Source organism: Diceros bicornis, chromosome 10, assembly GCF_020826845.1.
Source record: "Diceros bicornis minor isolate mBicDic1 chromosome 10, mDicBic1.mat.cur, whole genome shotgun sequence".
Classification (NCBI taxonomy): domain Eukaryota; kingdom Metazoa; phylum Chordata; class Mammalia; order Perissodactyla; family Rhinocerotidae; genus Diceros; species Diceros bicornis.
In genome coordinates this window covers 52,455,849-52,469,617 of record NC_080749.1, presented here as the reverse complement: position 1 = coordinate 52,469,617, position 13,769 = coordinate 52,455,849, and the positions used below count along the sequence as shown (strand labels likewise).

The 13,769-nt window shown below is 35.1% G+C and overlaps 1 protein-coding gene across 1 annotated transcript in view; it reads left to right on the top strand.

Moving 5' to 3' along the window:
• The window catches only part of TLK1 (tousled like kinase 1), a 151,233-nt gene that overhangs the window by 105,853 nt on the left and 31,611 nt on the right, over positions 1 to 13,769 (top strand). Inside the window, exons 11-12 of the mRNA XM_058549228.1 lie at positions 1,847 to 2,035; positions 13,270 to 13,336. Coding sequence (XP_058405211.1) covers positions 1,847 to 2,035; positions 13,270 to 13,336 — 256 coding nt within the window. The remainder of the gene's footprint in view (positions 1 to 1,846; positions 2,036 to 13,269; positions 13,337 to 13,769) is intronic.

The window sequence follows — 13,769 nt, the reverse complement described above, 5'->3', positions numbered from 1 at the left end:
CCTGGTAATGAATAAAAGAGAAGGTTACATAATATAACCTTAATATAAACTGAAAATATAAATCTAAAATATAAACTCTGCCAGTTAAAATTTTTCCATTGAGCAGTCAAAAAAGAGCAAAATTAGAGCTGCTGTATTAGGGAACGCGTGGTTAGTGGGGAGAGTAGTGTGCTCAGAGAGGGCGTGAAAACTCCGCGGTCTTTCCCCATACCTTGCCCTATGCGTCTCTTTCATCTGTCTGTTGCTGAGTTATATTCTTTTATAATAAGCCAGTAATCTAGTTTAAAAAATTACTTGCATTTCTTATCACTAACAAGCATTTACTGAGGGCTTACTGTGTGTTGTTATGTATACGTATGTTATATCAAGTTGTTTATCAGTGTACGTCAGTGATATAACCCAAAGTAGTTGGAGGATGAGAAGAGAAATAAATAAAAATTAGTAATATTAAATGAATAATCTCTAAATTGTATGGTCATTTCTGAATAATCAGGTATTAGCTCTGTATTCATTCCAGTAATTCTTTACTTTCTGTTAGGGTTTTAATCGTTAGGATTATTGCTGTTTATTTTCATTTATAACATTTGTTATATAAGATTTGCATGTTCTCTAAACTAGCTTTAAAAATTAACATTTTTATTAAGTTGAAATTATTTATTGCCACTTCCAAATGAAACTGGGTTAAACTCTTGTTCTAGCTTTGCTATTATTAAGATTTTCTCCACTCTTACTCTCTACCTGGGTGGTTCTTGATTGTTTCACTCCTAGCATATTCTACTATGACCTGGCCAGAACCATAGGGAAAGGAAATGTATGTAAAGCCAATTCTGCATCAGCAAAGTAGAAGTTCTGTAGTTCTGGTTTGAATGGGGATAGGGGAGCAGGGAATTGAAACATTTGACTTGTTCTAAATCTGAGTATCATAACCAGGGAGACTTTTTAATTTTTTTTTAGCACGGTGAGGTGATCTAAAAGGGAACATGGTTATGATTAGAAGAAGCTTACTGTTACCTACTTAATGCTCTGGTCAAATTGTCCAAATCTTCAACCTATATTTTTATAATAGACATATCTATTCGTTTTTAGAATTGGTGAGTTTTAGATTCTTGAATGGGAAGCAGTAATATTTTTACTTTTGTTAATTGCCCATTTTTCAAAGCCATGCTATGCTGTTTCCTTTCTTTCAATTGTCAAAAATTCCTTTTTTCTTCCTCAATTTCTTATATTAAGGTCAATTTTTGTTTAATTTCAAAATATCACTTGCTCATTTAAATTTCCCTTTACCAGAGATAAATGTAGAAAATAACACTTTATTAAATTCATATTTGTCTTTTTTAAATTTTTCTGCAAACACTACGTGATGAGATGTATGTATAAAATCTACCCTCTACTTAACTCTGTTAGTGTTTTTTTTAATAGCTCATTTATTTCATTCAACAAATATTTATTGAATACCTAGTACGTGCTGATCACTATGCTGGGCACTCAGGATACAATAGGATATAAAGTAGATGAGATCTCTGTTCTCATGGAGTGATAGAGTCTAACCAGACACGTTCTGATCAAGTATCTACAGGAATAATATTTGTTAGAAAGAAGGAAGTGAGGAGCTACAAGGTACCATGAGATTATATATGGCAACACATCTTTCCCTAGTCCAAAGGGTTTAGGGAAGACCTCATTTAGAAGTGAATGTTTCAAATGAGACCTGGACAGTGAGTACAAGTTGGTTCACAAGGGTGGGACCATATTATATGATTTTTCATGTTTATTAATGTATTTTCATGTTTTAACTGTGAAAAGTAGTGGAAGGTTAATATGGTTTTTTACATTTATTTTTATGCAGGCAACAAGAATGGGTGAATCAGCAAAGGGAAGATATTGAAAGGCAAAGGAAACTTCTAGCCAAACGCAAACCTCCCACAGCTAACAATTCTCAGGCACCCTCGACCAATTCTGAACCAAAACAAAGGAAAAACAAAGCAGTCAATGGAGCAGAAAATGATCCCTTTGTTAGACCAAATTTACCACAACTGTAAGCCTCCATTTTCAATTTTCCTTTTTTAAAATGGTTGCCAGTGAGCATGAATTTTAGTAATGGATGTTATTTATAATTAAACTAATACTTAAATAGTAAGAACAGTTATGGCCAGGAAAGAAGACAGTATTGAAAATTTACCTCTAAGTTAATAATAACCCTCAAATATCTGAATTCTACCTTTGTAAGTGGAGATTTATTAATCCTCTTTTAAAATGGAGACTTAGGTAGCTAAGAGGAGACTAGAATCCATTCTTTCTTCCATGTCTGAATGATAGTCAGTGATCACTTTTGATTATTCTAATTCAATGTTTCCAGTAATGTTCTTTTTTTCTGAGAGAATGTTAAGTAATATAACTGACATACATTTTCTTAACCTACAAAAGCAATACATTGGTAGAGTGTAAGTATTATTTTTCCCTTTTCTGCGTTTCTTTGTTTTCTAAGTTTTCTGCATTAATGATAAATTACTCTTTATAATTCAAGGGACCAAGACATTTAAAAAAATTTGTTACATGCTTAACACAGAAAATTTGGAAAATATGGAAGAACATAATAAAACAATATAGACCAAAATAATAAAACAAAACAAAAAAAACTCTCCCTCAATTATACATCCCTCTAGTCTCCATATTCTATCTTCATAAATAGGTTTCTTAAAAGACTTGTCTGTGCTTGCAGTGTCTTCTGTCTCACCTTCCATTCTCTCCTTTCTTAACTGAAATTGTACTTTTAAAGATTAACTATCTCCTTGATGCTAAATGCCATAGACGTTTGAGTCTTTAACTTGGCAGCACTGAATATTATTGACTTCCTATTTTTCCCCGAAAGACTCTTTCTTGCCTTAGTTTTTGAAATACCTTGTACCTTTAATTTTGGGTTGGGGGGCAGATTAGCCCTGAGCTAACATCTGTTGGTGATCCTCCTCTTTTTTACGGTAGAAGATTGGCCCTGGGCTAACCTCCGTGACCATCTTCCTCTACTTTATATGGGACGCCGCCACAGCATCGCTTGATAAGTGGTGCGTAGGTCCATGCCCGGGATCTGAACCTGTGAACCCCAGGCCACCAAAGCAGAGCACACAAACTTAACCACTACGCCACTGGGCCAGCCTCTCTCCTAATTTTCATGTTAACTTACCTGGCTACATCTTCTCAGTCCTTTCTATGGACATCATTTACTCCACCAATTTGTAAAATGTAGGTGTTTTTTAAGGATCTGTCCTAGGCTGTCTTCTTACTCTACATATTCTCCTTGAGTATTACCTACTCTCAGAGTTTCAGTTACCATGTATATGCTGCTGACATCCAAACTTCTATTACCAGCCCACTTTTCTCTCTTAAGTATCAAGTATTTATATCTCAATCTTGAATGTCATATCCTTGCTTGGTTGATATTGGTTCTTAAATGCCTCACAGGAACCTCTCATACAGCCTGTTAAAACTATATTTACTGGGCTGGCCGTGTGGCTTAGCGGTTAAGTGCGCGCGCTCTGCTGCTGGCGGCCGGGGTTTGGATCCCGGGCATGCACCGATGCACCGCTTCTCCGGCCATGCTGAGGCCGCGTCCCACATACAGCAACTAGAAGGATGTACAACTGTGACATACAACTATCTACTGGGGCTTTGGGGGAAAAATAAATAAATAAAATTATTAAAAAAAAGGCAAAAAACAAAAAACTGTATTTACTAAAAACACAAAACAAAAACTGTATTTACTATTATCTTTCCTGTTTCAGTCTCTGTCTCTATACACACACTCTCTCACACATACACACACACACACACACACACACACACACCCCATCTTTCCTTTTCCTGTGTTCTATTACTAAATGGTACTACCATCCTCTCAGTTGCATGTGCCAAAATTCTGGTTGTCACTCTTAACATTTTAGATCAAGATTCCATTTATTTTTCTTAATCCATTTTTATTATTTTCCATTAATAAATAGGTGGTGATAATCTTACCTTTCAAAGTCCATCTCAAAATCTACTTCCTTCTTCAAGCCTTTTCTAATTTGTGGGGGCTGTTGTAAATTGGAATTAAAGCATTTGGCTATTGATACTGAAAAAAAACAACTCAGCGAATGATTTACTTTCCGTAAATTAGTAAATTTGTTGCTTAAAAAAAGAGTGGATAGGAGGTAAGTGGTTATATAGAAGAAAGTGTGTGTTAGCTTTAACTCCACCCCTATGGACATGTAATCCTTCTAGATCTCAAGTGTGTCCACTTATGTAAGTTCCCACTGACACCATTCTAACTCAAATGACTGCCATCTCTTACTTGGGTTATTTTTAACACCCCCCCCCCCCATCCTTCAACTTTGGTCTGGTCCTCCAGTCCATTTTCATGTTGCAGTCAGTTCTTTTTTACAAAATAAAAATATGATCCTTTTGTTCTCGTCCTTAAAATCCTAACGTAGCCCTCTGTTGCTTGAATGATATAATCCAAAGCCTTAAGATAGCTTATACAGCACTTTTGATCTGGCACCTTCTGACCTCTCAAGCCTCATCTTTTGCCATTGACCAGTGCCTCCAACTCAACACCGACTGTAAAACTCCAACCTGTTGTCTGTTTTTTTTGTTTGAGAAAGATCAGCCCTGAGCTAGCATCTGTTGCCAATCTTCCTCTTTTTTTCTTTTTTCTCCCCAAAGCCCCAGTACATAGTTGTATATCCTAGTTGTAGGTCCTTCTAGTTCTTCTGTGTGGGACGCCGCCTCAGCATGGCTTGATGAGCAGTGAGTAGGTCCGCGCCCAGGATCCGAACTGGTGAACCCCAGGCTGCCGAAGCGGAACGTGTGAACTTAACTGCTACGCTGTCGGGCTGGCCCCAACCTGTTGTCTTAATTACTGTTCATCTTTTAAATCCCATGCTAGATATTTTCTCCTCTGGAAAGCTTTTCCTGGACCCCTGAAGAATATGAGTTATATTATCATTTTGAGGTATTGCCATAGTGCTCTCTGTCTCTTCAGTCACAGCATCACCATTCACTCAGTTAATGACACTAGAAACATCCTAGATGTTTCCCTTTCCCTCGTTCTCCTGTCTGTTTCCATAACATTTTTGTATCTGTCCATCTTCATTGCCACTTAGTATAGGACCTCATCTTTTTTTTAACCTAGATTACTATTTCTTACACGTCTCATGTCAGTTTCATGTTTAACCTCCTTTGTTGGCCTTCAAGAGAAAATTCACTCTCATGAAGACCCTTTATAGGCCTTCTTATTTTCCTCTTTAGCTTCATTCCCCAACATCTGCCCTGTGTATCCTATGTTAAACTCTTTCAGTTCTCTAAATGGACTATGCTTTCATGTTTCTGTGCTTTTGTACATTGTGTTTCTTGCCTTTCTTCACCTGCCTCGTTTCCTATTCAACCTTTAAGGCTTGGCTTAAATACTAGTTTCAATTGGAAGCCCTCTTGAACCTTTTTTCTTCCCAGTGCCTCCCCCATTTCCCCTCATGTCAGGTGCCCATAGCCTTTTGTACATGCCTGACTATATTGTAGTATTTATCTCACTATTTTATCTCTGTATTTCCGTTATCTAGCACAGTTCCTGGCATATGGAAAGTGGTCAGTGAATACTAAATTACTATACATAAGCATTTGACTGAATTTCGTTTTCTCCTTCTCAATAGACCATTGTTCTAGTTTGTCATGGGTGTTTTGCTTCCTACTTAACTTTCAAGATGCTAACAGCCCTAACTGTAGTTTAATAATCATAGGCTTGTCTTATTTCCATCCCATTTTATTGCATATGTTGACTTAGAACTAACCCTGAAGTTATACTGGTCTGTGTTCTTGGAGTGGCAAATGAAGTGATGATACTACATAGCAATTTGATTGCATCTTTATACAAATGCAGATTTAAATAGGGAAAAAAGCCACAGAAGCACTTTGATTCATGTATATTATATATTGATTTTAACAGCTGTGCTCTGCAACTGTCTTCTAAAATCTTCTTTTGAATCATTGTTTCTTGGAAACTAGGCCTTGCTTTGTGTGCAGAACATCTAGTATAATTAAAATAGAGATCATGAATCTTTAATTATTTTTTCTATCAAGAAATTAACATTGGGCCCGCCCCGTGGCTTAGCGGTTAAGTGCGCGCGCTCCACTGCTGGCGGCCCGGGGTCGGATCCCGGGCGCGCACTGACGCACCGCTTCTCCGGCCATGCTGAGGCCGCATCCCACATACAGCAACTAGAAGGATGTGCATCTATGACCTACAACTATCTACTGGGGCTTTGGGGGAAAAAAAATAAAAAAATAAAATTATAAAAAAGAAAAAAAGAAATTAACATAGAAAATGAAGCTACTACTATGTAGTGGTTAGGACTTGAAGCTCTGTAGTCAGACAGATGTGGAATCCTACCTTGACTCTTTCAGGTTGTAATTTTGGTAAGTTGTTTTACTTCCTTGAGCCTCCATTTCCACACTTGTGAAAGTAACTACATCATAGTGTTGATGATGATGAGGTAACGCATGTAAAGTACTTGCATGGTTCCTGGCTCTTAACTAATTTTTAACTATCAGCAAGAGTCAAGTTTTTTGGTGGTAATTTCTAATTTTAGTCACAAAGGCTTTTATTATTCACAGCAAATAGTTTGCATAGCTAATATTATTTAGAGATGATGTTTAAATGATCCTTGCATTAATTGTACATCATTAATACTTTTTTTTTTTTTTGGTGAGGAAGATCAGCCCTGAGCTAACATCCACGCCAATCCTCCTTTTTGCTAAGGAAGACTGGCCCTGAGCTAACATCTATGGCCAATCCTCCTCCTTTTTTTTTACCTTTTTCTCCCTGAAGCCCCAGTAGATAGTTGTGTGTCATAGTTGTACATCCTTCTAGTTGCTGTATGTGGGACGCAGCCTCAGCATGGCCATACAAGCGGTGCGTCGGTGCACGCCCGGGATCCAAACCCAGGTTGCCAATAGCGGAGCTTGTGCACTTAACCGCTAAGGCCCGGGGCCGGCCCTATTAATACATTTTAATCAAGATTTTGACTTCATGTTAATTATATTTTAAATTAAGTTTTCATTTTATCTGTATATTTCGTGTTTTACAGAGGATGATTGCAAAGTAAACAGTAATATTTTACTATATATTTTATATTAGTGAAGTTTTAGAGGTCACTATTTTGTCTCATCAAAGCTTTGATTTTTAACTCAAGATTATATTTTATAGCATAAATTTATTATTTAGTGGATTACTTGTCTCTTGTAAATAACATAATTGACTTTTTTGTAATTAATAAAATTTATTTTTAGGGCAGTTTTAGTTCACAGCAAAATTGAGCAGAAAGTACAGTGAATTCCCGCATACCCCCTGTCCCCACACAGGCACAACCTCCTGGGCTATCAACATCCTGCACAGAACGGTACATTTGTTACAACTGATGAACCTGCACTGAGACATCATTATCACCCAAAGTTTATAGTGTACATTAAGTTACACTTTTAGTATTTTACATGTACAAAACATATATATTTTGACAAATGCATAATTGGTTTTTTAAAAAATCTCGTCTAGGGGCCGGCTCAGTGGCATAGCGGTTAAGTGCGCGTGCTCCACTTTGGTGGCCCAGGGTTCACAGGTTTGATCCTGAGTGTGCACTGACACACCACTTGTCACGCCATGCTGTGGCAGTGTCCCATATAAAGTAGAAGAAAATGGGCACAGATGTTAGCCCAGGGCCGGTCTTCCTCAGCAAAAAGAGGAGCATTGGCGTCGGATGTTAACTCAGGGCTAATCTTCCTCACACACACGCACACACACACATGCAAAATCCTGTCTGAAAAATCTTTCATTAGAGCATTTAATCTATTTTTATTTAATGTGTTTACTTATTTATTGGGGCTTAAATCTGGTCTTTCTTTGTGCTTTCTGTGTATCCTGCCTAATCTCTGCCCCCTTTTCTTTTTCTCTTATCTTTTATTGGATTGCTCAGATTTTGTTTGATTCTTTTTCTCTATTGAGAAGCACGTTTGTGTTTATACACGCGCACACACACACACACACATCTACCCTAAAGACATTATTGTCTTGTATAGTCAGTGTTCATCTAAATTTCCTGTGTATTTATCATTTTTTTGCTCTTCATTTATTCCTACATCTCTGATTTTTATATCTAGTAAGATCTTTCTGCCTAAGAATACCCTTTAGAAATTTTCTTTTAGTGTGGGTCTGTTGGTAGTGACATTTTTCAGTTTTTGTCAGTCTGAAAGTAACTTTATTTTGCTGTTATTATTGAAATATTTTTTACTGGTTTTGAAATTTTAGGTTGGTAATTATTTTAAGACATTATTTTACCATCTTCTGACTGAAATTATTCCTATTGACAAGTCAGCTGACAGTGTAGAAAAATAGTCTTCAATGGAGCAGAAGCATTATTTGAAGGTTAGGTAACTGAAAGTATTTTAAAACAGATGAACAAGATCAATCTACAGATTCATGAAGGCCAGAGAATTCCAAGTAGGATGAATAAAAAGAAGTACTCACACATATCATAATGAAATTTCAAAAAATCAAGGCAAAGAGAAAAAATTCTCAAAAGCAGCCAAAGGAGAAAAAGATATATTGGAAATAAAAGTTAAAAAAAATAGTATTCCAGACAAATACCAACCAAAGGAAAGCTGTATTATATCAGACACAGTAAAATTTTAAGACAAAAAATTATAAGAAATAAATAGTTATAGTTATAGTTATTTCATAACTATAAAAGGTTCAAATCACCAGGAACATATAATAATTCTAAATTTGTATGCACGTAATAACATGGCTTCATGATAAATTAAAAAATTGACAGTACTTTAAGGAAATATAGAGAGATCCACAGATCATAATGGGAGGTTTCAACACATTTCTTAGTAATAGAACATGTAGATAAAACAATACAAAACAGAACACACAGTATGGATATAGAAAATTTCAGTGGAATTGACCAACTTGATGTAATGAACATATGTAGAACACTCCCTAACATCTGCAGAATGTATGTTCTTTTTAAGCATGAACTTTTATAAAACTTGACCATATTAGATCATAAAGCAAGTCTCAACAAATTTCAAAGGACTGAAAGAGTTTGATAAGACTGGCATTGTTTCTTCCTTAAATGTTTGGTAGAACTCATGGGTGAAACTTGTAAAGGATTGGAATCATACAGAATACGTTCTCTGACTGCAATGGAATTAAACTAGAAATCAGTAACAACAAAGCTAGTGAAAAAGTCTCAATGGAAATGAGAAATATTTTTAGATGCATGATAGTGAAAGTGCTACATAGCAAAATTGGTGAGATAAATCTGAAACGGTGTAGAGGGAAATTTATGGCCATAGGAAAAGAAGAAAACTAAAACTTTATAAACTAAGCGTCTATTTCAGTAAGTTAGACGATGAGCAGCAGAATTAACCAAAGAAAGAAGAAGGGAAAGATAAGAGCAGAAATTAATGATACAAGAAACAAACATATGATACAGAGAATCAGCCAATCCAAAAGAAAGATATGTGTTTTTGGGGGGGTGAGGGGACTAATAAAATTGAAACAAAGAGAAGATAACCGTTATCAGAAATGAAAAAAGGAATATTACTACAGAATCTACAGATATTTAAAGGAAAACAAAATATTACAAATGGCTTAAATTTGAAATTTTTGTGAAATGGATAAATTTCTAGAAAAATATAACTTAACAAAATTGACACTAGAAGAAACAAAATCCAAATAGTTCTATAACTATTAAAGAAATTGAATCTGTAATTACAATCTTTGAAAGATTTAAATCAAGTTTAATATAAACCAACTGAACAGCTTTATTTAGGAGCTTTAGCATGCTTGTATATTTGCACATAATAATATATTAATAATTCAGTCTATAATAGCAAATATAATTCATATAGGGAGGGATTGGACTTTATCTTTTCACTATCTGTGAATAAAAGATTTGCCAAGGGCCGGCCCGGTGGCACAGTAGGTAAGTGCCACACTCCGCTTTGGCGGCCCGGGGTTTGCAGGTTCAGATCCCGGGCCCGGACCAATGCACTGCTTGTCCAGCCATGCTGTGGCGGCGTTCCATATAAAATAGAGGAAGATGGGCATGGATGTTAGCCCAGGGCCAATCTTCCTCAGCAAAAAGAGGAGGATTGGCATTGGATGTTAGCTCAGGGCTGGTCTTCCTCACAAAAAATAAAAATTAAAAAAAAAAAAAATTTGCCAAGTAACTTAACCAACTAACTTACTTAAGAGGTTGGATGTTTTTTGAGCATCTTAAAAAACCCATCATAAAAATAATTGATGTGGCAATTAAAAGCCATTAAAATTAACGTTATCCCCGCTTAGCTCTTTTCATTCTATGCAATAAAGTCCTGTTTCTTTAAAGAAGTGTCCCCAATTCATTTTATCTAAATACATTTTATCTAAATACATTTTACATGTTATCCAAAAACATTTTTCATTAATGGAAATAGACAACAGAGATATCTAAAAAGTAATATATGTCAGGTACTTTCTGATAGGGGAATTCAGAGAAATGTAAGAAATGTCTCTTTAGCTGTTTTGGATTTTGGATTCTATTTGGTGAAACAAGAGCCTGATACAGGACTTCTTAAACTGAGATCTGTGAACCCCAAAATGAGATATATGTCAAATTTTCTGCCGAGTGTTTATAAATTCCTTTAGATTATTTTCAGGTATCCATGATTGTAAAATGGTAAGAATCACTGCGCTAGAAAGGCAATAGCCTAGTATTTAGTACTGTCTGTAAAATTTGCTTATTAATGCTTCAAAACCAAGCAGATAGAAATTAGTAAATATATATATTTTATTATTTATTTGAAGCTCAATAGTAGTTGTTATAGTAGTAATCAAAATGCAGTAAGTAAACAGCAGAGTTCTGCTGCTGCTGAAAGTTACCATTAATCTTTAGTGAGAACTGTGTGTGTTTAATATCAGGATTAGATCTATGAAATAATACTCTGAGGTCAAAGCTGTTGAAATCAATGAAGTATCACTGTGCTAAGTAAATTGGGGAGGAGTATTTGTGTGCATTTGCTGTAGCTGTAGGGATGTGGATGATTTATATTTGAACCACAACAAGCATATTAACAGTTGGAAGTAGATGCCATTAAATAGGAAATATGCATTACATCATGCTATAAGAGTAACCAAACAGTATTCAACAAACTAAATCAAGAAGCCAATCGACATTAATTTATTATTAACTTACAAGAATAGTAGCTATTGAAAACTACTACCAACTCAAGATAACAAAATATCCTTCCCTCCAAATTGCAGAAATTCCCAGCCATCTGCATGTGTAGGAGCTTTGCAAATTTGCATGATGGACAAGCTTCTCAGTAGAATACAGTCTCAGAAATTTTAGGAAACTCAAGTCATACTCGTTTTAATATATGAATATTAAATTTTATCTATGCTTTGTAACTCAGTAAAAACCAAAGTATAGAATTTTATTTTATTCCTGAATAGAAACAAACAAACAAAATATTTACATATTTTAAAAAATTAGTTCTGAGCCCATCCTGGCCTACAGTGGGCTTAAAACCATACTTGAAGAATAGGAAATTGTGATACTGTTATACAGGTAATTAAACTTCCATCAGTGGCATATATGCCTATCCAGAAGCTATTGCTAAAATTCCTACAGCTTTTCTTTACTGGGTTAGTTGAGATATTATCAGTTGTAGTTTCCAAACCTCATTTTCTTTTACTATCACCTTTCCCTCTTCCGCCCCTTTCTCTCTGTCTGCATTCACACTGCAACATTTAATTCTCTAAATTTACTTTAAGCAAGTGCTGCAACTATCCACTATTGCTATATTCAGTATAATAAAATCCCGTGGTAACCTAAGACTGGGTAGAGAGATTTAATTTTAAATGTTTATTTTTTCACCCTTAGATCTTTCTAGTGGAATACTAACTGAATATCTTGGAGATTTTCATTTGTTTCCTTTGAATACCCTTTCTTTAGAATTAGTAAATTTAATTAGCATCTAGCCAAAGGGAAATAGCATTTATACTAAATGTTGCTGAGGGACCTGAACCAAACATAAATAATCATACTTGGGTTAGGAGCTTAACTAGATAGCCCCAGTAAACGTAAGTAAACAAACAAGGGCTTGAATATGATGATAAAAGCAATTCTTTCAGTATTTAGGCTATGAAATGGAAGTTGTTTTGTTGTGGAGTGGTTTTTTCCTTCTTGCTTTCACTTTAAAGCAGAAAACAATCATTTTTTTAGGATATGTCTTGTTATGGTTCTACATATATTAAACTAGTTATTTTTCAAAGTTATAAAAGAATATTTGAAGTTAATAATAAAATAACCAGAAAGTACTTTCAAGATTTAATTAATGTCTTGTATTTGTTTATATTTATTTAGAATTCGGTGCTTTGACTGATTTTAACATTCCTTTATCTCTAACACATGGAAGCAGAGAAGGGAAAAATGTCTTAGTATTTTTTCTTTCTTTTTTTTTAACCAGTGCCCAAGCTGCACTGACTCCCTTTGTGGTGATTTCCCAGTACTCAGAATAAAATCACATTCTTTCCTTGGTTTCCCAGTCCCTGTGTAAGCTGGCCCCTGCTTGCCTCTCCTACGGCTCATAGCCTCTTTGACTGTGTTCTGATGTTTGCATTTTTTCCTCTTTTTTCATGCCAGCCTGTTTCCATCTTAGTGTCTTTGCACTTGCTGAAACCTATGTCCAGAGCAGACTCCCCCACATCCTCTTGTTGTCTTTTTGATGTTTAGATCAAGACCACCTCCCTAACACTTAGTGGAAACTGGTGTAATACAGTTAGTCACTATCACACCACCCTTTTTTGTTTTCTTCATAAGACTTACTGTTATTTGGGTTATTTCTTTGTCAAATTGTTTCCTTTCTACCTCCTTACCCCCACTGTAGAGTGTAAGCTCAAACTAAAATATAAGGAGAAACTGTTTTTTTCGTTGTATCCTTGGGATCTAAATTCTAGAACATCACTTGGTCGTTGTACTCATTAAATAGTTGTTGAATTTATGAATTAGTTAATTGTTCCATCTATAAGAATTAATCGTATTTTGAAGAATATCTTAAAGGACGTTTGACTTTGTGGCTGAAAGTTGTCAGCATTTAGTATTTCCATTTGATTAATTTATCTTATTTTGCTGGTTGTTAATAAGAAATAATAAGTACTCATCTTAATATCTAGAATTATAATTTCATTTTTGACAGGTTAACTTTGGCAGAATATCACGAACAGGAAGAAATTTTCAAACTTAGACTAGGACATCTCAAAAAGGTATGTGAAGCATATGCTGGATTTTTAGTTTGTTGCCAGAGGTTGTGGAGAGTTGTTATGAGTCTCTTATTGAAGAAGTCAAAACTTGAGAGAAAGCACCCAATTTAAAAATTTTAGACGAAAAAAGAGGGGCATTAAAGTTTGCATTTTTATGTGGAGTATATTAAAATAACATTCCTTTACCTTGTGGCAACTTATAGACATTGAGATGCTGATAATACCATGTCCCTGTAGTGAAGGAATGATTCCTGGCCAGACCTCCAGGGTCTTAAGATTACTCTATTTAAATACTACCTTTTTGTAAAAAATGCTTCGTTTTTAAGATGAAATGTAAAATGCCGTATTGTTTGTGTCCATTTCATAATACATTGAAATAATTATAAATTAATAACAGACTTGTTTCTTTGGCTTAACTTTTAAGCTGTTGAATGCT